This window comes from Furipterus horrens, unplaced genomic scaffold (genome assembly GCF_987537825.1).
Source record: "Furipterus horrens unplaced genomic scaffold, mFurHor1.1.pri manual_scaffold_4, whole genome shotgun sequence".
Taxonomy (NCBI): Eukaryota; Metazoa; Chordata; class Mammalia; order Chiroptera; family Furipteridae; genus Furipterus; species Furipterus horrens.
In genome coordinates, this window is record NW_028327174.1 from 13,545,209 (window position 1) to 13,572,632 (window position 27,424).

The 27,424-nt window shown below is 49.5% G+C and overlaps 1 protein-coding gene across 2 annotated transcripts in view; it reads right to left on the reverse strand.

The window, feature by feature from the left end:
- Positions 1 to 705: 705 nt before the first annotated feature.
- The window catches only part of CHST11 (carbohydrate sulfotransferase 11), a 247,030-nt gene continuing 220,311 nt past the window's right edge, over positions 706 to 27,424 (reverse strand). For both annotated transcript variants that reach the window (XM_090275346.1, XM_090275347.1), the window contains exon 3: positions 706 to 2,202. In XM_090275346.1, the coding sequence (XP_090131472.1) occupies positions 1,348 to 2,202 (855 nt within the window). In that variant the 3' untranslated portion in view covers positions 706 to 1,347. The remainder of the gene's footprint in view (positions 2,203 to 27,424) is intronic.

The following is a 27,424-nucleotide window of genomic DNA, read 5'->3' on the forward strand; positions in this document are numbered from 1 at the left end:
GTCCACCCCTGACCTTCATGAGGGGTAGACATGCCAGACCACTGCAAATCCCCAAGTGCAGGAAAGCTACCACCGACTCTGTGGCAAGAGTAGAAAACAAGACTCTTCCATGGAGGCTACCGGCCCCGAGGTGACAGCGGGAGGCACCGGATGCAGCTCCAGTTCCCCTGCCCTCACCCAAAGCAAACATCACTAATCAATCACAGCACTCTTCCATGCTAGGCCTGGTAAATCTGTTCTGGGGCTTAAAGGCAGGCACTACCAATAAATTAGAGCAGGCATGTGATAAGAAACATTTCTGTGGTCTTTTTGTGCTGGGCATTGTGCTTGGATTACTCATCAAGTTCAGTGGCCTGTTCCAAGCACCTGGTTTTCAGATTTGGGTCATAGAAAAATGCAGGTTTGTAGGGGTCAAGGACCTGCTTATGAAGAGTCCAAACCACATGTTATGTCTAAAATATCAGGGGGTTTGCTCATTGTCAAGCTGGAGACTCTGTGACCATGTAAAGCTTCTTGAGGGCTGAGACCATTGGTTTTGTTCAATGCTCTATCTGCAGGGCCTAGAAAGAGGTCCAGCACATAGTAGCTGCTCGATAAATACTTGTTGACTATAAAGCATCAGCCACTTCACCTTCATCACAACTGGCACTGCCAGTTAAAAATTTATTTAGAAAAGCCTATTCTAGCAGACTACTAATTCTGGTGAAAAGAAAAAAACAAACTACAATTAGCTCTCTTCTTGGGTTAAACAAAAATCACATTTCTTTAGGGAAAGGGACTTTTGGGTTGATTGAAAATTGGTTTGGAATTAGTCCCTTGCAAAGGTGCCTCTTTCCACTTCTTTCTAGCAGAATTTCAAGCATGGTGGCATCAATACACACCACAATGGCTGTTATCACACAGTGAGTCTATGAGCTGTGAGGGGGAACATTCACACCCCCAATAAGCTATGTAGCAAGCGCAGAATGAAACACATGTCTTATGCAGAGACATTAGAATCTTGCTGCCACAAAATGAAATCTATACAGAGACTATGTTTAAATAACTATAAATAATGTTAATTAGAATTTATGGAATGCACAATTCATGGAATTCACCAGAACACAAGGAAACCTTTGAGACAGTGTTGCAGTATTCATGTCTAAAAACAGGGACACCCACCCTATTCCCCTTCAAAGATAGCTGTCCTTCCCTACTAAGGATTTTAAATAATTCTCACTATGCTGCTCGCAGCATCATCCCCAAAGAAATATTAATTTACAAAATAACCCAATATTCATATAATTCTTTTGACAAATAAAAATCTTAAATTAAAAAGCACGATTCTCTCCCTCGCCCCCCACCCCTTTATTCCAATTTCAGGTAGCTTGGCACTGAGTAATTGAACATTAAAAAATCGAGTTTGTAGACTTCGTACAGCTGCGTTTGGTGCTCTGAGCTGATGTTCTGGAAGAACTCTGTGGTCATTTCGTCAGTAGTTCTTGTGGACTTGGCGTAGGTGGGGAACTTCAGGTAGCTGCCCACCCCCGCCAGCTGCAGGACGTAATTAGAATCCTCCTCCAGCGTCTCGTACTTGCCCACGAGGTCGTAGTGGATGTGGCACGGGTGGCAGAGTGAGTAGACGGTCTGCCAGTGTTCGTTGAAGGGCTCCTCGCGCTGCGTGTGCGGGTCGATGAGATAGGCCACGAACTCCTCGAACTTGACGTCGTCCCCTTTGCGCAGGGCCTCCTGGGTGGCGTTCTTCCGCTGCCGCTTGATGATCTTGGTGCCGTAGCGCTTGTGGAAGGACGTGTTGTACTTCTGCGTGAACTTGTTGCGGTAGGCCGACACCAGCCTCTCGAAGGGCTCGCGGACAAACAGGAACTTCATGTAGCTTTTCAAGCGGTGGTTGATTTCCGGGATGCTGTACTGGTTCAGGGTCTTCAGGTTGGCGGAGACGTGCGCCTCGTTGGCCGGGATCTCCATGGGGTCGCTGTACTTGCCCCGCCCCGTCAGGACCATCATGAGCCGCTTCCAGTTAGTGCAGGCCACCTTGGGCACGTAGCAGTAGATGAGCTCGTGGTCCTCGTCCACCACCAGGTGCTTCAGGTCGCTGGGCGTCAGCACGCGCCGCTTGCGGCTCATGGCGCTGTTGGCCCGGCACGTGTCTGTGACCTGGTCCCGCCTCATCTGGTGCAGGACCGCCGTGTTGGAGAGCTCCAGCTGCAGAGGGGACACAAGAGGAATAAGAATTCAGTCCTTGTGAGGGGTGTTGCCACTTGGTCACCTCCGTAACCATGATGGCCAATGCAGGCTGCCAAGGCGGCAACGGACCGCTAAGTGGCCTAAGTCTCCATCAGCTAGTTCTGTTCCTTATTCCATCCTTCCTTTGCAGAATAATATAGTGATCAACTCTATAACTTACCCACCACCCTCTGCATGACGGGTGTTTTGCTAGAGCTATGTTTATACAGTTTTCCTTTTCTCTGTACAACAAATTTGAACAATTGTTGATTTATTTAATAATATCAAGAACCTACCGTTGTGCTAGGCTGCCAGGCATGGGGGATGCAGTAATAAAACAGTACAATGAGGTAACTACCCTTACGGAGCTTCTGGTCTAACTGGACAGAAACAGGAAAGGGAGGCACAGAGAGGTTAAGTTACTAGCTTGAGATCACACAGTAAGCAATGGACAGAGTTACCATTCAACTCAGGTCTGCCTGGCAAACAAAGCTGCCCACTTTCTACCCTACCCTGATGTTCAGCGCTCCATCTTTTTGAGTGAAGTAGGAAGAAAGGATGGAGGTCTGGCATTTGGTTGCTCTATTTTAGTGCAAAGGGAACCGTTTTTCTGTACAAGCCTGTCATTGTGGACATCTGTATCTTTTTGTTTCCTCTGGTACTGGTGTCTCGATTTTCCTCTGGGAATCCATTTTCCATTCTCAGTTCCCTTTTCTCTCAAGGTGCTGAGCTTAGGGACCAGGAAAAAGGCTACCATGCAGGGAGAGCTAGACTGGGAATGAAGGGTACAGAGCAAAAAGACAGAGGGATGTATTCCCGGTGACATCATCTGAATACCTAGGTCCATAGCTTGTTGAAATCACACCCCCCTGCCCCCAACTCCTGGGCTTTGGTTACATTAGTTAATACTATTTGCTTTGGTGCATAAGGCAGTGTGAGTCTGGATTATATCCTCAACCAAAATGTGTCTGTATTTGCATATACTAGCTTTGAGCTTTTCGTCTCTGTCATGTTCATCTATTCATTCAAACACGTGTGCAGATTTCACAATGTACAAGGCTCTCTACTTGGCTCCGCTGGGAGATGCAACCTTTTCCTGAAGGGCTCACAGTCTAGGAGGCACCGTTGGCAGCCTCAATCGGAAGATGTGTGTGCTCCTCTGAATTCTAGGAGCAAACGTTCCTCCCCAAAGGCCATTCACTTCCAGTCTGAACCAGTTCTCACACAGAATAAGAAACAGGAGACCGAGCCACCCTGGTGTGCCTGTACCTTGGTCTCCAACACCCAGGGACCTTCACGGGGTGGAGACATCCTATTGTTGCAGGCCAGCCCTAGGTCATGGAATTCAATTAATATTTATTTTGAATAGGAAAACTGTGACTTTTGAATTTCCTGTTTTCTTAGCATGTTCCTTAAGAGGAACATTCATGCTATTTAAAACAACAAATTGTCCTAAAGGAAGCAGAAGGACCAGGAAGGAAGAAAGGCCCATCAATTTTGCCCATTTGAATCACTATGGACAGTTTTGAAGGCAATAATTACTAAATGAGCAGAGAAACAAGGGGATTCCCCTTCCCCTGCCTTTCCCCCACAGCTCTTTTCAGTTGGAGACAATTCTCTGGCCTTCTGAATCCCCACGGAGCTAGCATGTCACCTAATACTGCATTCAGGGCCACAAAGGCATGAAAAAGGGGAGCGATACCACTGTATCACTTTACATCCAATTGCCGAGACAGAAAATAACTCAGTGGGGCTTTGAAATGTGGTATTTGAGGTTTCTTTCCCTTCCATTTCCTTCTTGGAGGCGGCAAACAGTATACCGTGGCAATGAGGCATGCACGGTTTCCCTTCAGAGGACTCTGGGGTGTGTGCGGGCCAAGAGAATAAGCATGTTCTCGGTCGTGAGAGAGCCAGGCCCCTTCTCAGGGGAAGACGTTCACCTGGGCCTCTAGGGCTGAATGCTTTTTTTAACAAACCATTTTACTTAACTGTTTAAATTTTAACTCTTTATTTTAAAATAGTTTCAGACTAGTGTTGATTTAACTTATTCTAAAAGTAGGTATATGACATTCCTTTGTGCCACATGAGGACTCTACTTCTCCACTTTCTCAGTTCTAATTACTGTAACATTATATGACCCTTGCTCAGTACAAACTCATCATTTATCTATTTTTGTGTCGGCCCATTTCTGATGAACCCAAGACAATAGAAATGGTTGTACACAGTGCCACCAAGACCATCAATGAACACATGCACCATGATTTTATATGGAAGGACTTGCAAGGTTATCCCAGGTGGCCCTAACAATCCAGAAATGCTTTGATGAATTTCCAAAGATTATCACCAAAATAAATACAATTCTCATACAGAACTCCAGATCCCTGAGAGTTACTTCTCTGGATCCCTGAGCCTTGGTGTAAGAAACCTGGTTAAGGGGAACCCTGGACAGGAGATAAGGGAGAGAGTAATTCTTCACCATTCTGCCAAAATGGGACAGGAGAGATTTCTAATAGTAGCCCAGGCTGTTCCAGAAATCTCCATGTTTGTTATTAGGACAAATAGCATATAACAGATCACAGGTAAGCAGCGATTTCTAATCTTTAAAAAAAAACAATGCAATTCTGGGCATGTCAGTTTCATACTGGTCCCCAAGCAGGGCTCACAGGAGTTTTTGTGACCATAACAACTCTTCTTTAAAAAAAAAATATAAAAGGATGCATTTTTATTAAAGTACATTTTATTGATCATGTTGTTATAGTAGTTCCAATTTTTCCCCCTTTGCTCCCCTCTGCCCAGTACCCTCCTTCCCTCCAGCAATCCCACCCCCCTTAGTTCATATCCATGGGTTGTGCATATAAGTTCTTTGGCTTCACCCTTTCCTGTATTATTCTTAACTTCCCCCTGTCTATTTTGTACCAACCAATTATGCTTCTTAATCCCTGCACCATTTCCCCATTTCTCCCCCTCCCCGCTCCCAGCTGATAACCATCCAAATGATCCCCATACCTATGATTCTGTTCCTATTCTGGTTTGCTTAGTTGGATTTTGTTTTTATTTTTTAGATTCAGTTATTGACAGTTGTAAGTTTGCTGTCATTTTAGTGTTCATAGTTTTGATCTTTTTCTTCAGTAAGTTCCTTTGACATTTCATATAATAATAGTTTGATGATGATGAACTCCTTTAGTTTTATCTTGTCTGGGAAGCACTTCATCTGCCCTTCCATTCTAAATGATAGCTTTGCTGGATAGAGTAATCTTGGTTGTGGGTCCTTGCTTTTCATCACATTGAATACTTCTTGCCAGTCCCTTCTTGCCTGCAAAGTTCCTTTTGAGAAATCAGCTGATAGTCTTATAGGCTCCCCTTTGTAGATAACTCTCTGCTTCTCTCTTGCTGCTTTTAGGATTCTCTCTTTATCTTTCACCTTTGGCATTTTAATCATGATGTGCCTTGGTGTGGTCCCCTCTGGGTCCAGCTCGCCTGGGACTCTCTGTGCTTCCTGGACTTGTATGTCTATTTCCTTTGCAAACTTTGGGAAGTTTTCCTCCATTATTTTTTCACATAAGTTTTCAAGTTCTTGATCTCCTCTTCTCCCTCTGGCACCCCCATGATTCGGACGTTGGCACGTTTAAAGTTGTCCCAGAGGTTCCCAAGCCTCTCCTCATTTTTTTCAATTCTTGCTTCCTCATTCTGTACTGGTTGACATTTTTTCTTCCTTATGTTCCAAATCATTGATTTGAACCCCGGTTTCCTTCCCTTCATCATTGGTTTTGTGTGGATTTTCCTTAGTTTCACTTAGCATAGCCTTCACTTCTTCTCTTATGCGTTTGCCATACTCAAGCATATCTGTCAAGCCTGTAAGCATCTTTCAGATTCCAGTGTTTGGAATTCTGCGTCTGTGAGGTTGGCTATCTCCTTGTCACTTAGTTCTCCCACTGGAACTTTGATCTGATCCATACTTCTCTGTCTCCTCATCTTGACAAGCTCCTGTGTTTGTTTGCCTCTGTGTCTTAGGTAGAGCTGTCGCTCCTGTTACGTTGCAAGGGGCGGAGCCTTAGGTAATCATCAGTGCAGGCGACCAGTTTCACCACATTGTGGCGCTGTATGTGGGGGAGGGGTCTGAGAGGGAACAAAGCTGCCTGCCCAGCACTCGCCCCTTTTCCAAGCACTTCTCCCACTTCTGTATGGGACTGGAGCCTCTCTAGCTGTTGCCCTGGCCGTTGTTCCCAGAATGGGTGGGTCTGCAGACGTTCTAGGACCGTGAGGGCCCTTTAAACAAACGGACTCTACTGAGAGGCCGGCAGTTTGTTCATCTGCCCCAACCCCCACTGGTCTGCACAGTCAGAAGCAATGAGGCTTGATTTTCCCCAGTGCTGGAACCGTGAACTGCACATTCTGGTGAGGAGCTGGGAACACTCCCCAGGTGTCCCTCCTGACTTTTAAAAATGTGTGACTGCACTTTCCGCCAGCCTGCTGCTGCTGCCACCGCTGCCACCACCACACTGTGTCCTCTCCGCCCCAGCTCCGCCCCTCCTACTTTCTTTATATCTTTGTTTGCTGGACTTCCATGCAGTTTGATTTTTTGGAACTTCTGGTTGTTTCTAGTTCTGAGGTAGTTGTAGTCCTTCTTAGTTGTGGAGGGAGATGCAGTGTGTCTGTCTAGGCCTCCATCTTGGCCAGAAGTGTGACCATACAACTCTTCAACAACGAACAAGTGCCCTGAATATTAGTTAGGTGTCTATTCAAGAGTCCCTCAGCTATGAAACAACAGAAAGACAAAGACATGAAGAGGACTCGTTGATGAAAAGCAGTTTGCTCCCTGGTCACTGAAAGAGAACACCTGTCTTTTCTAGCCATGTTTTATCAATTTCACAAAGCAGAGGTTTGTTGATCTGATAATTATCTGAGAGCTGTGAGATCAATCTCTTTCTCCATTCATTCCTTTTCTCTCTCCAAGGCATCTGAAGTGACTACAACAAGGGACATATGTGCAGTATAAAACTGAAACAGGAAAAAGGCAAATGTACCAACTCCAAGGGCTGTGATTAAAGATCTGCCTGCCTTGTGGGCTTCCTAGGAGCAGGGGCCGAAGGGGACACGTGATTCAATCTTGTTTTGTGCTCAGAAAGGGGAAGCATTCCAAATGCTTGGGGGAACGAATGAGCAAGATTTAAAGCAACTCAGAAATTTCAGTCAGGGAGGGAGATTCTTGGATTCCGTTTGCTCGTGGTACTCAGAGGGTTGCTTGCCTCAGATGACTGAATACCAATGTTACGATTCACCACCGTTGAAAAGTCCACAGAACATTCTGGCATTTACAGAACACTTTCATATACACCATCTCATTAAAGAGCCCACTGGAACTTCTCCAGAGCCTACTGAAAGAAGGCTTACATTTAACAGACCCGCCCGTACTTCCAACCACACATCATTCTGGGGGGACTCGCTACTGCCAAGTATTAATACTTCATGTTAGTGGCTCTCACTGTGGACATCACCTGGAGGGTTTGCAAAGATACAGTTTGCTGGGTGCCACCCTGAGTTTCTGATTCAGTAGGTCAGGAATAGGGCTTGCGAATGTGCATTTCTAGCAAGTTCCCAAGGGCGCTAGTTTGCCCCAGGGATCATAATAAAATACCACACACACTGGGTGAGTTAGGTAGCAGATAATAATTTTCTTACAGTTCTGGGGGTGTGGGAAGGGCCAGCCTCCTCTGGGCTTCTCCCCTTGGCTTGCATACAGCTACCCCCTTGCTGCCTCTCCACGTGGCTGCACCTCTGTGCACATTTGTGCCTGGTGTCTCTTCCTCTTCTTATGAGGACACTGGCCCTACTGGATTGGGGCCCTCCCAATTTAATCACCTCTTTAAAAAAATTGTTTTTCTTTGATTGACTTTAGAGAGGGGGGAAGGGAGGGAGAAAGAGAGGAAGAGAAACATCGATGTGAGAGAGAAACATCGACTGGCCACCTTCTGCACGCTTCATGACCAGGGACCAAGTCCACAACCCAGGCATGTTCCCCGCTTAGGAATGGAACTGGTGACTCTTCAGTTTTACAGGATGATGTCCATCCCACTGCGCCTCACCGGCCAGGGCTAACCACCCCTTTAAAGGCCAGTTACATTCAAAGGTACTGGGGACAGAACTTCAACATAAGAATCTGGGGTTGCGGGAAGCCCATCCCACCAGGTGAGGCTGATGCTGCTGGTCTGGGACCACACTTGGAGAACCACAGCATTACACTATAAGGAAATAACAGTAATGCAACATCTCTCACCCATTCACGGCTTTTCTTAATTACAGAACACGAAATCCAGGTTCGTCATTTGCTGCCAAGAGTCTCCTAGGTCTGCCTCCAGTTCCAGCCTTGATTCCCTCCACCTCCCTTTCATCTCCCAAAAGTATAAGTTAGGTCAGAGCAAGGGCTGATTCTAGGAAACCGTGAACACGCGACAGGCCCTAGGCTGTGTCCTGCCTTCTCGTTTAGATGTCTATTTTTAATTTGGACATTTTAAAAAAGGCATCTATAATTAAATTTAAGTACCAAAGTTAGGAAACTGTTTAAAAACATCTTTCAAAATTTACTGATTCATCTTAAAAGGAAGAAAAGCTCGTTTCTCTTAAGTTAAAACATCTTCTGTGGTGTTTACAATTTCTCTCAGATACAAGAACCCAAACAGAAGGAGGAACAGCCTCCTGAGAATAAGGGGAAACCCCGAGACAAAGGTAAACGTGGCGGCATCGAGTGAGGGAGGCTTGGTGAAAGCTGGCATCAACGTCTGGTAGTGTGGACCCAGCCTCCGTTTCTTCAGTTGAAAATCTTAATGCACTGTGGTCATCCCATCCATTTTAGAATTGGGGTGATGGGGAAGAGAACCTGATGACCTGATTGACTGTGGTTCTATTACTTTTCTTTCTCGTACAGAAATTCCAAAAGTCTCATGAAAAAGGCATGTCATGAGGAATCACTGGGAAAACCACAGGCACGGCTAAAAGAGGCACACAGTGGACATGGGTACTAGCTACTGTTTATTGAGCACTTACTACATTCCGGCCACCGTGAATCCTTATGCTCTAGAACATCATTAACCCTCTTGATAACATTAGTATTCCCAATTTATGGATGGGAAAACTGAGGCCTGGGCCAACCTCAGAAGCCTGATGGACTTGCTCTGGGTGTGCTCAGCTCCCTGGGGATTCCAGAGCTGCCCAGGTGGGGCCGCTGCCTGAGAGGCTCCAATGCCAGAAGCTATAAACTAACGCACAGACTGGACTTGAGCAGTGACCTGCATGTGATCTTACGTAAGTTTCACCATCCTGGTCCTCAGATTTAATGGAAGGGGTTTTCCATGCAGTAGGGCCAGAGGCCAAAGGTCTAAAGGGCCATGGTTCTCAGATGTTTTGGGGTGTGTTTACAGGAACCACTGGGATTTACAGAATGCTTAAAACAAACTTTCATGTTTAGAAAAGAAAGCAGAAAAACATTGGGCCTTTAAAGATGCAGTCTGGCCTGAACCTGCTGTGAAACTTACAGGGTCTAGGAAAGAAGTGATTCCACATTAACTGACATGAACACTGCCGGGGAAGTTGGTTTCTGAGGGTTCGAACTTGTCACAAGGGAAACCAGGGGTGGACTCTCTGCAGGAGCTTTTTCTACCTTTCCTAAGCAAACAAAGGAAAAGGTGCAAGGGACAGGGAGCATTTTGAGCCCTAGAAGGTGAGGCAGGGCCACAGGAGATGCTGGGTGACCCAGGGCCCAGCGCTGACCAGGCAAGCGGAGGCTCTGAGCTGCATTCTTGCCTTGGGAGCTTTGCGGGTGAAAACAAGTGAGTGGAGGGTTCCCTTAGGCTTGTGGTTAAGGTGCTTCTTCTGTATGCAGGGTTTCAAGTTGGTGACCTCGGTTAGGGATACAAACTCATATGCCCTCCAGAGTCAGCCAGGGAGTCCCTGGGCCACTCGAAGTGGGGGGGGCGACGCCACTTAAATCTCACCGTGTAGTCACAAGGGACTAGGGTCCTGGTGTTTCAAGATCTTTCAGTTTCTGGAGAGAAGCCAGTAAACCAGATTATATGTGTAATCTTGACATTCTTCAGAGTTAGCTACAATTGAAAATAACATTTAAGAAAATGGCCCTGGCTGGTGTGGCTCCATGGATTGAGCGCCAGCCTGCAAACCAAGGGGTCGCGAGTTCGGTTTCCAGTTGGGGCACATGCCTGCGCTGCCAGCCAGGTCCCCAGTTGGGGGTGCCTGAGAAGCAACCACACATTGATGTTTCTCTCCCTTCCTCTCTCCCTTCCCGTCTCTCTAAAAATAAATAAATAAAATCTTAAAAATAAGAGAAAAAGGAAGTGGTGTCGGCCAAACCCTACTTGTTGGGGCTGGGCTTGCCTGTGGGCCACCAGCCGGCGCCCTCCTGCAGGCATCTGAGGCCAGGGAGGGGGGAGGGGCCCTCTTGGAGCCTGCAGCCCAGCTGCCTTGCTTGGTTAACTACGGGGACCAGTAGGCAGTTGCGGGCAGGGGCACGTGGAACTGGGCGGACTCCAGGAGCTCCAGAATGCAGTCAGGAAAGCTCACGGTCAGCGGTAGTTATTGGGAGACACCGGTGGGACCTCGGCTCTCTCCTCCTCCTTCCCCGCAGCAGCTTTCTCTGTAACACTTGCCTCCTTACAAGCACTCATCCCTTCGCCTGTGTCTCTGCCTTCTAGGATGCAAACTCTGAGGGGGGCAGCTAGCTTCAGCTTTGGTCACTCCCGTGTCCCCAGGGCAGGGCCCATACTAGACGCATCAGGCTTTGTCCACTGAAGGAATGCCTACGGGGACGAATGACTTCGGGAGGGCAGGGAGTTTAAAGGCCACCGAATGGCTGATGGGGCTGCGTGGGCTTCCTGATGCCCACCCCTGCAGCCCCGCCCTCTCTTCTCATGGAGGGTTTCTGGCGCCAGTCCTGCAGCTGTGCAAGAGAGCTCAGCATCAGCCCAGCGGCCAGAGCCCAAGAGAGCGGCAGCTGGGCTCTCGGTGTCAGGAGGAAATGGGCTCTGAGTGGCTGCAACAGCCTTTGATGAGGGGAGAAACTGGTACTTTCCACCCATCTGGAGAGGCCAGGAAACAGGAGGAGGGGGATTGTAACAGAGGGTGCCGGCACCAAGGGCTGGCCCGGGGGGGTTTGGTGTGGGGTGCGTGCTGCCTCGGTCCCCTCTTGGCCCGGCCAGGTGTGGCTAGAAAGCCTCATTTCCATTTCAGATCAGCTGTTTGGGCTTCCGGAGGCCTGAGCAGGGTGCGGAAGGGGCATAGGAATAGGAATGGAGTGGCTGCCAAGCTCGACTGGCTTCCGATGAATGGTGTCCCGGAACAGGGACAATGGCGGGGAAGGAACGCTGCTCCCACACTGCTCCAGAGGCTGGACTTCCTAGGAAATAAGAAGCCAGAGGGCAGGCAGAATGTGCACCTGCTGACTGACGCTGACTGCTGGCAGGGGGGAGCGGGAGGAGGGTTCCACTTCGCAGCCTCATGGCTGAGGGCGCCCCACCCCGATGAGCCTCCCAAGCAGCAATGCTACTCATGGGCAGTGTTATGACCCACCCCCCAGCTTCTCCATCGGCTCTCTCTTTCCTCAGACCAACTGGCTCCGTGGACTCTCTTCCTGATTCTCTTCCCAGACTCACCAGACTGTTCTACTACTCAGAGTTTGTCCAAATCACTTGACCTCTTCAGCCTTAGTTTCCCCATCTGTAAAATGGGGACAATAATAGTGTCTACTTCTCTGGGTGGTTTTGAGGACTCAGTGAGCACCCATAAGGAAAGCACTAGTGTGTTGCCTGGCACATAGCAGGCGTTTAGTAAACAATAATTCTCTGTATCATCGTAAATACTAAAGGGTTGCTTCCTAAGTGGCCGGCAATATAGTGAGCACATTGCTCTGCCTCATAGCGATTCTCAATCTTTGGTGTTTGTAAAACTCACAGTGGGTGTTTGGTGAAATGTGAATGCCTACCTGTGTGGATTCCTGAGAAATTCTGTCTCAGTGGATCTGGCTGGTTGTCCTAGGTACCTGCCCCTGACCACTGACCCGGAGTGATTCTGCAAGGCTGGTGGGCCTGCACCCCATTTTGAGAACTGCTGACGGAACATTGTTTTTACATGAGCGGGGTCTGCAGTTAAGGTCAAACACATTTGTCACCCGTGTAAAACGCCTGGCTTTGGCGATTCAATATCTCGCTGACATAGGAGATGGGCAGAAGGAAATGGGGGCAACTTGATCAGCAGCCGTTTAGCAAATTAGTGGTCTAAAGAGCAATTTTCTAGATATGTAGAGATGAGCTCTTAGTATGTATCAGCAGACCCGTCTCGTGTGCATGGACTTCCAAAGGGAAGTATGTATTGAGAGCCACCCAAAAAGGTCTATTGACTTCTTAATCGAGTTGCATGTTTTAACAATACAGTGTCTCATTTCCCTGCTGTTCAAAACGTACGCGTGAGCCACGCTCCGGAATTTCATTCTGCAGGTTGTGTGTTTCCTTCTTTGGCAACCAGGAGAGGCTGAGCCAGCTCCGTGGATGGGGCCCCAATAGCCTCTCCCACCCCTGCCCAGGAGGCTACTCCTCTCTACCCACCACAGTCACCAACACACCCCACGGAGCCATTTCCACCACCTTGACCCCTTTGTCGCAAGCTGCTCCACCCTGATGCTGGTATTATCACTGTGCCTGATGTGAGTTTATCTCCTTTCCCTCCTCCAGGGCCTCAGGGCAGGTCCTGGGTATCACTTATCCCTAGTGCTGGGCACTCAGTGCCCAGTCCTTCCAGGTCTTAGAAAAGGGTGAATAGCTTTGTGCCGACACACGAACGCCTTTCCAGTTCTCACTGCCCTCTCCCTCTCTCAAGGACGGCCCACTTGCGGGCATAATGGAAGGCCACGATCGAGTGCCACAGTGGCAAACACACCTCAGTCCACCTGCTGTTTACCAAGGAACGTACGGACCTGGGCTGCATCGCAGGTCACGTCTAGGGACAGACAGATATACCTGACAGACCACACGTGGTGTCACGGACTTTGATCCGAGGCCCAGAGATGAGTAAGCCAACCTCAAGTTAGTGACATCAGAGGTGCAAATACCCTCGGTCTGCATAGCTTTCCGGTGATGTTACACCCTTAGAGTCCTCGGGACACGGGGCTTACAGCTGGCAAATACCTCTGTGGTCCTCTGATACCATGCTCCGATTTTCAGAGGGCAAAACCGAGGCCCAGAGATGGGAACTCATGCCTGGAGTGGCAGACCGAGGCCTGGGTCTGGTCGGGGCTGCTGCACTGGGTCGCGACAGGAGGAATTTTCTCATTCCGTCCACCCAGTAGCCCGGGCTGGTGGCACAGAGATGGACTCGGGGACAGAGTGAGGTGGGCTAGTCCCTCACTCTGCGGTGCTTAAACATCTCTGTGAGGTGTGAAAAACATCCTTGCTACCTTCTACCAACCTAGGGGGACCATTCTGGTGACACATGTGGAGTCACGATCAGTGGGAATCCTGAAATGAAACAGGAGCCAATGACTTCCTTCACGATCTAGACAAGGACTGGGGCACTGCGCACCCTCCCCTGCCCCCAAGCCGGCTTGATTGGGAAACTCATTAAAAGTGAAGCAAGATCTGGGAAAAGTCTTGACAATTTTATCTTTCAAAAAGAATAGTGACCTGTTGGGGCAAGTGGAAGGAAATAAATGAATCAATTTCAAGACAGAATTTTTATAGAAAAATCAGTGTCTTCCTGATCCCATTAAATAGATACAGAACAAATATTGAGAGCATTTGGTTTTTCATCCTGCCTAGGAAGCCCAGGATTCTGCTGAGCTGACCTGACACAGGGGTCAGAGGTCAGATGCTGGAGTCAGGTAGACACATCTGGCCAGGAATCCTGACAACACCCTTGACTAGCCACAAGACCTAGGGCCAGTCCTTTCTATCCTCTTAGCCTCAGTTTCTTTGTCTGTAAGGAGAGGGTTGATAGTAGCACATAGGTCCCAGGCTGTCATGAGGTTTATTAGGGATAAAACTTGCAAAGAGTTAAGCATATCCTTGCCTTGACCAGTGTGGCTCAGTGGGTTGAGCATCATCCTGCAAACCGAAAGGTTATCGGTTCGATTCCCAGTTGGGGCATGTGCCTGGGTTGTGGGCCAGGTCCCCGGTTGGGGGTGTGCAAGAGGCAACTAATCAATGTTTCTCTTGTGCATTGATGATAAATAAAATCTTTAAAATAAAAAAGCATATTCCCTGGCCTGCAGCTGCTCTTCATGCCCAGGCAACTGATAATCACAGTGCAAGGTTCTTTCCCTTAAGAAAAATAGAAGTCTTCTTTATTTCGTAGCCCCTTCCATCAAGGGGAAGAGTGGCTTGGCAGCCTGTGGTTAAAATCTGACTCCATCCCCTACTGCTTGTGGACCTTGGGCAAGTTACCTTACTTAACAAGTAGCCTCAGTATTCTCACCTGTAAAATGGGCATATATGCTAGCACTGACCTGAGGTTCCATGCGATGGTGAAAACAGCTTTTTGTGTTCAATGCACATCCCTCATCTTGTACTCAGGCCAATGTGGTAATGAAAGGATAGAGAAATCCTTGGCATTCATCTTCCTTTATTAGACTTCTGTCCTAAGGGCCTGCTACAAGGAAGGAGAGTGGCTGATGTCACTTGCCCTTTCACTTCCTCCGTCCGCCCAGGGTGGAGGCCAAATTGTGGTGAGCACAGGGTGGAGCGGGTAAGAAAGCCCAGGCCCGCCTGTGCCCACATGCCAGGCTCCTGAGCGGTGCGGAAGGCTCTGACATGTGGCCTCTGCCGCGCAGGCACACGGCTGTCCCTAGCCTCCAGGTGGTCCAGCCTGCAGCCTGCAGGTCCCATGGTGCCCCTCAGTGGGATCTGGATTGTTCCTACTGCCCAGCAGGTCACTGACCTCCCAGCCCTGTTCTCCATCCCTGGCAGGGACACCTCAACCTAGCAGCTGCCCCTAGTTTGCCTTTTAATCGTCAGCAAGGCACTGGGAGGAGGGGAGGGGCTGTAGTGGGAGGAGGTTAGTGCAAAGCCAAGCCAGATAAGGCCAGTCTTCGGGGAGCAATCTCCCATTCTAACAGGCCGCAGCTGAGGAAAGGAAAACATTACAAATGCAATCTGTGGCAGTGGACAGGTGCTAACTCAGGGACGGGGTGTACCTGGTGACAGACTCCCTGGTCTAGTACCTGCTAGCCTGGCCGCTGGGGGCTTTCTTCACCTCCTCAAGTCTCTATTTCCCCATCTGCAAAATGGGCAAACAACAGCCCCTGCCTCCAAGGTGGCGAAAGATCAGATGAGTTATATTATTCACACTAGCACGCTAGTAAGTGCTCAGTCACCTGGGAGCCCATTATCCACCTCACAAAGTGGGTGTGCGGATAGAGTAGGATTAGACCGTAGCCAGTTCCTTTCCTTGGTGGGGAATGATTTCCCCCAAAGGGGGCTCCTGTGAGGCTGGAGGGGTCAGACGTTGTGAGCTGGGCCAGAGAAGGCCATGTAAGCAGGGTGTGGGTGGGAAGTAGGAGGCGCAGACACAGTGGGAAGGGGACCATGGCACCTCTGGGTCGGGCTCGATGGCCTTTCCTGTATAAGCTGTGGGTCCAAAGGGACAGGGACAGGCCGATCTGCTGAAACTGTATGAGCCACTGGGGCCCACGGGAGGCTGTAGCACCCGCCATGCCAGGCCTTCCCAAAAGGAAGCTTCGCAGACATAATTACACAGCGGGGCAAGGAGGGCCACTGGGAATCTTTTTTTATACACTAAGTGGCATTATCTGAGCCAAAGCAATGACCAGAGAGGTTCAGAACAGAGGGTCTGGGGGAGGGGAGCTGCTTTTCACGAATGAATCGACATCCTGTGGTGGTGGGATCCTGCCTCGGAGACCCTTGAGCTTCAGGGAACAAAGGCACCTGGTGACAGGTGGGGACAGGTCGCCATAGCCATCCCCAGGGAGAGAGCCATGGCGCGCCCTTCCCCTCCGCTCACCTCTCACTTTGCCTGCTCGTCATATTTTCCCGCTGGGCCCGGGGTACCAAACCACCAGGAAAAGTACTCCCTTTCCCTTGTTTCATCTTCTGAAAAACGTAAAAACTAAACCCTCAAAGGCAGAAATACCTCCAGTCTTGTGTCTCTGGTACTGTTCTGAGGAAGGTGCTGGGCAAAGGGTCAGTGTGGGATCTGGAGTAAAGCAGAACGATCTAGAAGAGTGCACCAACTGACCATTCATTAACAAGTCTACGACCCTAAGGTGGCCTGACGACAGAAAACTACAAGTTCACCTACAGGCTCAGGTGTGACCCTGGTGGTCCAGCTCTGGAGTGTGGATTCTCAGCCCCAAGCCAGCGACGGCCCCCACAGCTAATCCACAGCTCAGATCGACCTCACAGGGCCAGGCATGAACTCTGGGTGCATGAAGGCATTCGGGCAACGATTACCGAAGTAAACTCTTAGGAAGCAAGCTCTGATTGAATACCCTTCCCGGAGTTCTAGAAATTCCCAGAAGTAGTTGCTTAGGGAGCATGCCCCATAAAAATCATCTGTAAATGGCGTTAAAGGGAAATCAAATTTTTCTTTGCAAAGATACTCCTAGTTTCGATTGTGTAAGCCCTGGAGCATGGTTTTTGCTTTCTTGTCCCCAGAAGCCATGTTCTGTTTCTGTCAAGACCCATGATGGAAGTACCTCACACAGCAGAGGTCCACCTTTCTCCTTGGCTTTCGCAAATCGGGTTTCCAGCGAGTTTTACACCGACTTCTAGCACATCTACAGCTTTGTTTAGGAAATTTAAGGGGGCCTGAAGGACCCTTGTCTTCCATGGGTGCCTGGGTGGAGTTCAGAACTGAACCAGCCTCCACGAAGCCACACCTTGGCCAGCTCAGGGCAGAGCCAATCCGTCACGGGCACTAACGCTGCACGTGGGTGCACAGCCATCCACGCACGTGGGCTTTCGGGGACGCCCTTGATGTGGGCTTGGCCTGCTGCCCACCTGCTTCTCTGGGCTCCTCCTACCCAGCTCAGTCAGTCCAGGTGCTCTTCAAACAGGCCCGAATCCAGAAGGGTGGGGCATTTTCTCTGAGTTTTATAGAAATTTCTAACCAGAAACATCTGGAAACAGAGGAGTAAGTTGGATGCCACAGGGCAAAGCCCCAGCTCGGCCAGGCCAGGTGGTGTTTGCCGGATGAGCTTGTGAGTCACTGGCCTCTGCCCAGCAGCCTCCTCTGCAAAATGGGTCTGCCTTTACCTCCCCTCCCTCCCTCCCGGCCTCCCTGCCTCTCTGTCAGTGAACACAGCACACTCAGTTCATCTCGGGTGTGAACTTCCGGCCCTTCCACGTGGGATGCTCTTTCCCTAGACCTTTCAGAGTCACACCTTCTCATTGGTCATCATCCCATAATGTCCCATAGGAACCTCAAACTCCAAACACTTGAAAGTGAGTTGTCACCCGCCTCTTCCCATGCCCTTGCCCCAGGGCATGGCACTGTTCTCTGCCCAGGCACGCTGCCCACCAGCTCCCCATGCTGACAACGTGGGCACAAACCACATCACCTCTGGCCTGATGGTCCCTCTAAACACAGCTTTGATTTAATCACTCCTGCACTTTGTTAAGCCGCCACGAGTCTCTACTGCCTCCCACGGGGAGTTTAGACTCCTGAGTTTGGAGCACAGGCCCTGTGTGCGCTCCACTCCCGTCTTCCAACGGCTCCGTGCGGGGCTGCCTGGTGGCCACGCCCGGCTGCTGGCGTGTCTCCAAAGTGTGTGTTTTGCATCTAAGGGACGTGTGCAAGCCTGAGTCTTCTGTCCCAAAAGCTATTCCTCATGTCCCCCTCGATTTGCCACTCTCTTCCTGCCAACCCCTGTGAGCTTTCTGGCCTCCCTTTATTCTTCACTTCCTCTAAAATGATGACCCCACCCTGCTCAGGTCAGTCAGGTGTCCCCTTTTCTGGTGGTCCCCCACAGAAGCACCTCATGTTACTGTTACCATTGCTGTTATTACGGTTAAACCTCGAATGGGTTTGAACTGCACGGGTCCACTAACGCAGATTTTTTTCAAAACTATATTTTCTTTAAGATTTTCTTTATCACATCTTTTCTCGTTTATTTTATTGTAAGAATAAGTATATAATAAATGCAACATACAAAATATGTGTTAATTCACTGTGTTATTGGTAAGGCTTCCAATCAACAGTAGACAAAAGTTAGACACAGATTTTCAACTCTGCAGGGGGTTGGCACCCCTAACCCCCATGTTGTCCAAGGGTCAACTGCATTAGTAACAGTCCAGTGAGCGGCACCACCAGGAGACCTAATATTTTTTGAGTGCTACGTGCCAAGCATCATTCTAAGTTCTTATTGTGTAATAACACATTCAATCCATGGGGTGAAGGGTGGAATGAACGGAGGTCCTCACCCCTATCCCTGGCACAGTAAGGAATAAGGGACCAGGGTATTGCAATCCATCCTATCTCCACCCACATCCATACTCAGACCAGGAGGAACACGCAGCTGCTTAGGTTCCAATCCTGGGTTCTAATCCTACCCCATGTTTGCTGCATGACCTTGGACAAGTCAACCTCTCTGAGCCTCAGTTTCCACATCTATAAAGTGGGCCTGGGGTGGGGGGACATGAACGTCACCCACCATGTGCCTACATAGGGCCTGTAACTTGGTGGCCTGGAGGAGGGACCTCACTCCTGGTCACGGCAGAAGCAACTCAGATCCTGAGACTAACCTTCCTCTTCCGTACGGATTTTGGGGCTGATGTTCCTCAAGCAGTTATGCATCTCCAGCCGCCTTCATATACAACTTTAAAAACAGTAATGAAACAGGCAGAAAGGCACGTCCACGTCCACAGAGAAGTGTGAGGTCATCCAGCCCCTGCATCTGCTCCTTCTGGAGGCAGCACTCACCAGGTGCCTCCAGGCAAACAGCTCTGCTGGCAGGAGCTGTCTCTCCCCAAGGTCACCGGGGACTGGCACAGGGAGAATGCTGCTGCTCTGTCCCGAGGAGCTGGGCCTGGCCAGGGCTGCAGAGAGGGCTGGTAGTGCAGGGAGCGGGCATGGACCACATTCTCTGGCAGCCCTCGTGGATGCTTGCTTGGTGACCACACCTGCACCAAGGTGGGCTACAAGAGCAGCCACCAGGCAGTCCATCAGAAAGCTCAGTCACCCTGGCTGGCTTTTCAAAGAAACCCTTCCTCATTCTGCCCCAAACCCACCTCCTTTGAACTTCAAGTCTCAAATAGTTTCCTTCCTCAAAGACAGGGCAGATAAGAGCCAGTCTCCCTGGGCTGAATCTCAGCTCTCCCACTTCGTTAGCTGTGTGACCTTGGGCAAGTTTCTTTACCTCTCTGTGCCTCAATTTCCTCAACTGTAAGGTGGCAATAGCAGTAGTGCAGACCCCACGGAATACAGAAAGTACTCAGAAAAATGCCTGAAATACTGCATGTGCTAAAGGGTTAGCTGCCACTACCACTGAGTGACCCTGGCTCAGAGGTTCAGTTCTGCTCAGGGGTGCAGTTCCTCAATGCCACACCCTTGTGGCATTGAGGAACTTGCTGGGTTTGAGGGTGCCCCCAGAATCAGCCAAGGCCCTTTCTTGATATCCACAGTCCCAGTATTACTTCTTTCCACCAAGGTCTTGTAGACTTCCCCTTTCCTTATTCTTCCACCCCACTGAGGAATCTTGGATCTAGTTGGAGATCTTCTCCTTATGGGATCTCAATATCTTAGAGGAAGCAAAATTCCAAGTCTGGCTCCATGCCCTCTATACTTACATGTAAGATACTTCTCACCAACACCATCTTCTAACGAGCTGGGTAGCAGCACAGCATTGTGGGAAGGGCACACAACCTGGAGGCATGGGGCATGGGTGGGAACCCCAGCTGTGTGGCTTTGGACAAGTCACTTAACTGGTCTGGGCCTCCATTTCCCAATCTATAATGGGGCTTGAGTGCACAGTGAGAATTAAATGAGATGATATTTACGTATCAAGTTCAAAGCACAAGGCTGATGCCCTCTTTGTGGACTGTGCACCTGGAAATCAGTGTTTAAAAATACTTGAATATAATTCAAGAAAGAAGGAGAGATTCTAATTCCTATGTCCTTGCAAAATAAACCAGCATTTGTCTTGCCATCTGGTCTCCTAAGTGACTAGCAAGCTGGGAAGGAGGATGCGCAAAGAGACCCTGGGGACTGAGCGTACTGGCCAATGATACCACTGCCTTGATCCCACAGACGCCCCAGTGATCGGGCCTCTGATGAGAGGGGCATCGGGACAGGGCAATTTCAGGCAGCCGAACAGCAAAGGGTGTTTTACTACATGATAATGAGGGTGACAGGTACTCTTCCCCGTCACCCATCCTGGAGTCTCTCCCATCCCTGACCCCTTGGAGGGTGGGGCTGGAGAAGGGATAAGAGGTGGAGGAGACTTGGAGATAGGCCAAGAAGGTCAACTTCAAATGTGATAGGTGACTTTATAAGTGGAAGTCCAGTGATTAGTTTTCAGGCCACAGAGAAATGCCCCTAGAGGTTAAAATAGTCATGAAGAAATGCCAGGTGGATTTCCTGCCAGGATGCAGTCAAGGGCTAGGGAGTTTCTTAAGGTAACAGGTATGTTTGTCGATCCTTCCATGGTATGCATGTGTGTGGGAGAAGCCTTGCTGGCTTCCGGCACGTGGTGTGGTCTGGTCCACACCAGTATAACGCACTGACTCCTGCGAGGCCACAGCCCACCACTCCCTGATCCCAAGGACCCCGAAACAGGAGGTGCCCCCAGAACACAACTTCCGGCCACCAAAGGCTCAATTTTCTCCCCTGGAGAAGACGGCATAGCTGAGGATGCCCTCCGGCCTCTGACCAGAGCAAGCAGGGCAAGGCAGACCTGCCATCCCAGGGGACTCCAGCATCAGCAGGGACAAATGGCTACAGTAAGCCCACGGGGCAGGCTCCGCGTCTGTCCCCTTTCCAGCTGTATCCTTGCTGTCTAGCAGGCTCTCAAAACTATTTGATGAATGAGTGGGGAGGACCACGGTTTCATTCCAAACCCCATTGTGGAATCATTACACGCACGACAGGGTGGGACAGGTCAGGACAGAGGAAGGCAGGGCTGGGCAGGGAAGGGAACTAACGTTCCAGAAACCTTTCCTTGGTGCTAGAAATCTGACGTATTATTTCCTGGACCCCCTCGACCCTGAGAGGGGTTGATTCACAGACGAGAATATAGCGGCACAGAGAGGTCGTGTGCGTGGCTGGTGCAGGGACAGGTGAGGGCTCACTGACATCAGTTTGCTTGCTCTTCTATTATAAATGTGGCCTCAAAGCCACAGCTTGAAAGCCTGGGACGGAAGACACAGATCCTCCCTCCTCTGCTCCCTGTCCCCCCAAGATGAAATGAACAGAAAACTTCTTTCAGGTATGTGTTCTTTATACCTCCAAACCAAGCAGGACTTAAGTCTCCACTTCCCAGCGCGGTACACAGCCACCCACGCGCACACGCTGGAGGGTGTCAACTCTCACCGGTGCGCTCATCTGCACTTGGCTTTGCTCATGGATTGGACTTTCTGCCCATTCGCTGGAGGCACAGCAACTGTCCGGGTGGCACCTGTGCTCAGGGCGGGGTCAGCGTGAGGGATACGCCCACCCTCCACCCCTCCACAACCTTTGTGAGCAGTGAATCAGCCCTCCAAGGAAAGTTCCGGTCAGTGTGCGCCCTTTGGCTTGGAATGCCGGAGGAGGCAGCCAATGTTAAGGCACACGTATAAACAGGATGAAAGGGGGCAGCCAGGAAAAACTGGCCTCGGGAAGACGACTTGTAAGCAGACAGCAGATGTGGCCACGTTCAGAAGGACGCAGAGGCGCTGCTGCAGGTCTGTGGGGAAGAGGCCCATCCGTGCACCGGCAGTGACCTGGGGACGCTGTGGAGGTGCTTCCGAGAGGCTCACTACCTCTGCTGGCTGGGCCCCTTCCAGGCAGCTGCGGCCCAGGGGCCAGCAGACCCTCCGTCTGCTCCAACGTGGCCTTGGACTCAGCTGCTGGCTTCCCAGAGAGAGACGGTGAGGGGTCAAAAGGCCTCCTGTCCCCATTTCTTTGAAAAGCAGAGCAAACAAGTGAGATGTCACACCCTGGATGGGCCATTTCACAGCTCTTATTTTGTCCCCTCATTTCAAGGCCCCACCCAAGTGTTTTTTCTGGGCCAATTGATGAGGCAGCCACTATGCGCTTGGTGTGACCTGTGTCCTGGACACGCCGCTATTACCACACCATGTCACAGGAAGCTGCTTCACACCCAGACCAGGGGCTCCTCACACGTCTAGCCCCTCCCCTGTACCTAGTGTGGTAGGTGCTCAATAAATGGTTATTGGTGAAAGACTGATAATTGTCATCAGTAACTAACAATCGTTGAGCTCTTGCCATGTGCCAAGCCCTGCAACAAGGCTTTTGTGTGGATTAATTCAGGGAAAATCCATATGGCAACCCTCTGTGGCAAGAGGCCATGTGAACAGAGAGGTTAAGTAACTGGTCTCAGGTCACACAGCAAGAGAGCCACAGAGACAGAATTTCGACCCAGGCAGGTAGTTCCCAAAATGCTGGGCTCTATGCCATTCTGCCCTCTCAAATGCATGCACGAAGGACCTGCAGAGGCACTTTCAGAGCCTACTGGGGGAAAACCAGTGAGGACAAGGCCCTGGTGATGCCCTGTTTTCAGAGTGGCCCTGCTGTGCCCAGCCAGTTAGGGACCCAGGGCACCTGTTTGTACAGCCAGTCCAGTGCTGCTCAGAGCCCCAGTCAGGGCAGCAGGTGCAGGTCAGGGAGCAGACAGTACAAAATCCCCCGACCACCAGCCCAGCAGCCCGACACACACAGCCAGGGAGAGGCCAGGAGAGATGCGGGCTTCCCCTCCTGCATCTGTTCCTGCTCACCAGGCACTCCCAGCCAGATGCCCCTACTCATCCCAGATCCCCTCCCCCAGCTCCACGGAGCTCCCATAAGCACACATCTCATTTGAGCATTTAACCATGCACACTGTATGACTGCGTGTCCATTTCTCATGGTCCTGCCATGATGCTTTTAAGTAGTACCTGGATATCAAACTCTATTGAACACAAGAATCTGCAGGGCAGGTGATGGCTCACAGATGCTCTGGTTAAAATGCAGACTCCAGGGCCCACTCTGCAAATCCTACCTGTGCTACAGGCCCAGGAAGCTGCATTCATAACAAATCATTCAGGTGACTCCCCTGTGAAGAAACACAGTTTAAGTCCTCAGTACCCAATACGGGATGAAAACGATCCCCTACGTGTGTGCAATCTCTCATAAGGTGCCAGGTCCCCCTGCATGATCACAACAACCGATCAGACGGTCCCGACGGGAGGCACAGCGCCATTTCACAGATGGGAGAGCTGATGTTCGGAGTCATTAGCTCAAGGAGACAGAGCAAAGTCGGACAGGAGGCCAGTTCAGACGGCCCTGGTCTATTACAGGTCATTCCAGCCATGTGTCTGTCTCTCTGCCAGCTTATTTTTGGCCTGCTTCTTTTTTCTTGCTTGCTCTAACACTTAAAACAATTTTAGAAATGAAAGGCAATAATTAGAGGAAAAGGCAACAATAAAAGGAAAATAAAAATCTTCCACACTCCCATTAACTAGAGATAATTATTGTTTTGGTGTCTTTTCCCAGCTTTGTTCTTATGTTTTAATGGCTATTACACTTATGTAAGCTACATTTCCCCTCTTAACAGTTAACCAGGAACAAGGATGGTACAGCTTTCACTGGCCCTTCAGGGGGGAGAAAGACACTGGCTGTCAACCTTGTTCCTTCTGCACTGCCTTCCTCAATGACCACTGATCCTGCATCCTCTCCCTGTCCCCTCTAGCACCTGTAAGAGCAGGTGGCACCTAGGAGGGCAGGGCTAGGGCCTCTGGATGTTCAAGACATTCAGGGCAGGATTTCAGGGCTCTCCAGCATTTACTTCTAGAGCCCTAGAGACCCACCTGCTTACAATTATACTGGTGACCTAAGGCAGCTTGGTGGACCACACAAAACTCTCGAGAGGCCAAGTTTGTCCTTCCTAATTATTATGTGTATTATGTAACCATTTGACATGTCCTAGACTTGTCCCTAATGTCTTCCCTATTCTACCCACCAAAAGTTACCTGCCCCACATCCTACTCTTTCAGGGCCATGCATTCTGCTAGACAGATAATGAGATTGTTCAGCTATAGTAAACCTTGTAATGGGTTCACGTTAGGCAGTGTAGTCTAACCACACATAGCTAACCAAGCCCAGTTATAAAATTCGTGTGTCTAAGAAATTCTTGAGAAATTATACTGTGATGTCTCAGCCCTACAGCAGGCTTACAGCCGTCTTTGGTGCCCCTCAAACCTTAGCACACCTCACCCTAGTACATTACACTAATATGCCAGGACCGCCCTTTCTAGAAAATTCAACTCTGGAATAGCGTTGCTGACTTCCTTGGTCTGGGGGTGGGGGGGTGGGTGTGTAGAGATGGGAAGGCAGATGCCTGCTGCCTCTCTTGTCTTCCAGCTCCCAGTGGCCCACCATCACTGGGATTCTCCTGTTTGCTTTGTGGAAAGAGTCCATTTTTAGTTTGCCGTAGCAGCCACCAATCCCAGGCCTCTGGTTTCTACCACAGCCTTTTAATTACAAGCCCCTTAGGTTTCCATTTGAATCCAGGTGTCCTGGCTTTCTCTTAGAACACACTGAGGGTCAGGTCCAGTGTCCACTTCACGCTCTGCACTGGGGACATACAATATGGTCTTTATGGGTCAGCAAAGACCACCCAAAACCCAATTCTAAATGGTCTGTCAGATAATGACAAGGACAAAAACTCCTTTGAACTTTGAAGCTGGACCTAAAGCAAAGGATTCAACAGTCTTTTGGTTACATATTTTGCTAAGGATTCTAGATGAGACACTCAGAACCCCTTATGAAATATGCAACTATTTCTCTCTGCCCTGTGAGGGGGCAGATTTGTTTTCTGTCCTGTCCTCTGGTTGACAGAGGCCTTGCTAAGAATGCCTTCACTATAGCGCAGTTCTTGCCAATCCGACTTCACTGGCTGAAGAGATGGACAAAGAAGGGCCGATGACTTAAAGACCGAAGAGGCCTCTGTTGTCTGGCTACCTCTTGATTAATCAAGATCGCGGCGACAAAGCTGTAGGGAAGATAATCCAACACCATTTCCGTTGGCCTTCGGGAACCACACAGACTGAGTCTGGTGAGTGGTGAACCTGTCCAGGGATAATGCATCCAGGGAGACTTGACCAGGAAAATCATTCCCTGGTCTACAGAGTATGATGAGCACAGGACAATGGGACGACCAGAGTTGGAAGCCAGGTTCTGCCACAGAATGGCTGTGTGACCCTGAGCAAGTGACTTAGCCTGAGTCCTGGGACTTGTTAGCCACGCGGGGAAAAGAATACCTGCTCCTCATTGAGCCAAGCGTTGGAGAGAAAGCCTGCACATGTGCCTTGTGGCATGCTGGGAAGCGCGGGGAGGCATGCTTCGCAATTAAAAAAATATAACATTAATAGCTTTCTTAAGTTACAATTTATGCTTTGAAATGTGAAAGCCGCCTTAGAAGGTGTAATCCAATTTAGAGCTGAGGAAACTGAGACCCAGAGAGGTGCACCAAGGTCACACAGCATGTCTTGGCAAGGCCGCTTCACACTGTTGTTTTCCTGTTTTGGGACCACAGCCTGGTGCTCATCGAGCCCATGATTATCTTGAATTCATAAAGGAAAGAAAATAACAAGAATAGATGAAGAGCTATCACTAGTCGAGCCCTTATTGCGTTAAGAGCTTCACGGGTATGATAGTAATCCTTTACCATTTCATGAGGAAGGTGTTATTATTTTAAGAGACAGAGTTGAGGCTCAGAGAGCTGACTTGCCCAAGGTCACACGGGTATCAGATGAGCCTGACACCGGACCCTGTGTTCCTATGCCGATACTCTTACCACTGACCTCTGACCCTGAAGCGCTGATACAGGGGTGGGGGGGGGGGAGAGAAACAGACCCTGGGCTGCTTCTAACAGGCTTTCCATGTTTAGCAAAAACAACAGCAAAAAATGCTAGTGACATTGGAATTTGAGATTAGTATAAGTACATCCCAAATACTGCACGGGACATACTTATACTAAAGAAACCCCAAAACATTACAGTAGTCCCTCTCTATATCGCGGTTCACTTATCGCGGGATTTTAAAAAATATTATATTTAATTATTTATCGCGAATTTTTCGCTATATTGTGGGATTTTGCGGTACTGTACAGTAAATACTAAAATAAATGTAAAGTTCCTACTTCGCGGATTTTCACCCATCGCGAGGGGGTCTAGAACATAATACCCACAGTAAGTGAGGGATCATTGCATTTATTGTTCATATGGAATTTAGTGTTAGCTGGATGTCTTATGTTTTATCTGTCAGCCCTACTCTAACAGGCCGTGTTTATTTAGACAAGCGGCATCGCCTCTTTGGATCTCCATTTCTCTCCTATAAAATGACAGCTGATTTCCAAGGACTCTGGAAGTCAATGCCACCAGACGAGGGTGGGACAGGGGCAGTTCTCCAGGGGCTGTTTGGAGCAAACACCAGCCTGAGAAACTTACAGTGAAGGTATAGGAGGGAGGCCCAAGGGCAGTTGCCCCCTGGCCCTGTAGAACCAACGTCTCTATGTGGCATGACCTCCGTGGGCAATGGCATGGGCAGAAAACAACCCGTTTTTTTTTTTTTTTTAATTGTGGTACAACACACACAACACAAAACCGACCATTTAGCCATCGTAAGTGTACAGTTCCGTGACATTAAGCATGTTCACATTACTGTGCCAGCATCCCCACCATCCATCTCCAGAACTTCTTCATCAGCCCAAACCAAAAACTCTGTACCCGTTAAATACTAACTCCCCTCTCACCCCACCCCTAGGTCCTGGCGACATCCATTCTACACGGTCTCTATGAATCTGACTATTCTAGGTACTTCTGCAGTGGAGTCATATCATATTTGTCTTTTTGCGTGTGCATTATCATGCCTTCACGGTTCACCCATGTTTGTAGCATGTCTCAGAACGTCCTTTTTAAGGCTGAAGAGAGTTCATGTGACATAACTTCTCCCTTGGAGAAGAGGTACAGAAAACACCCCAGGACCTTTACTT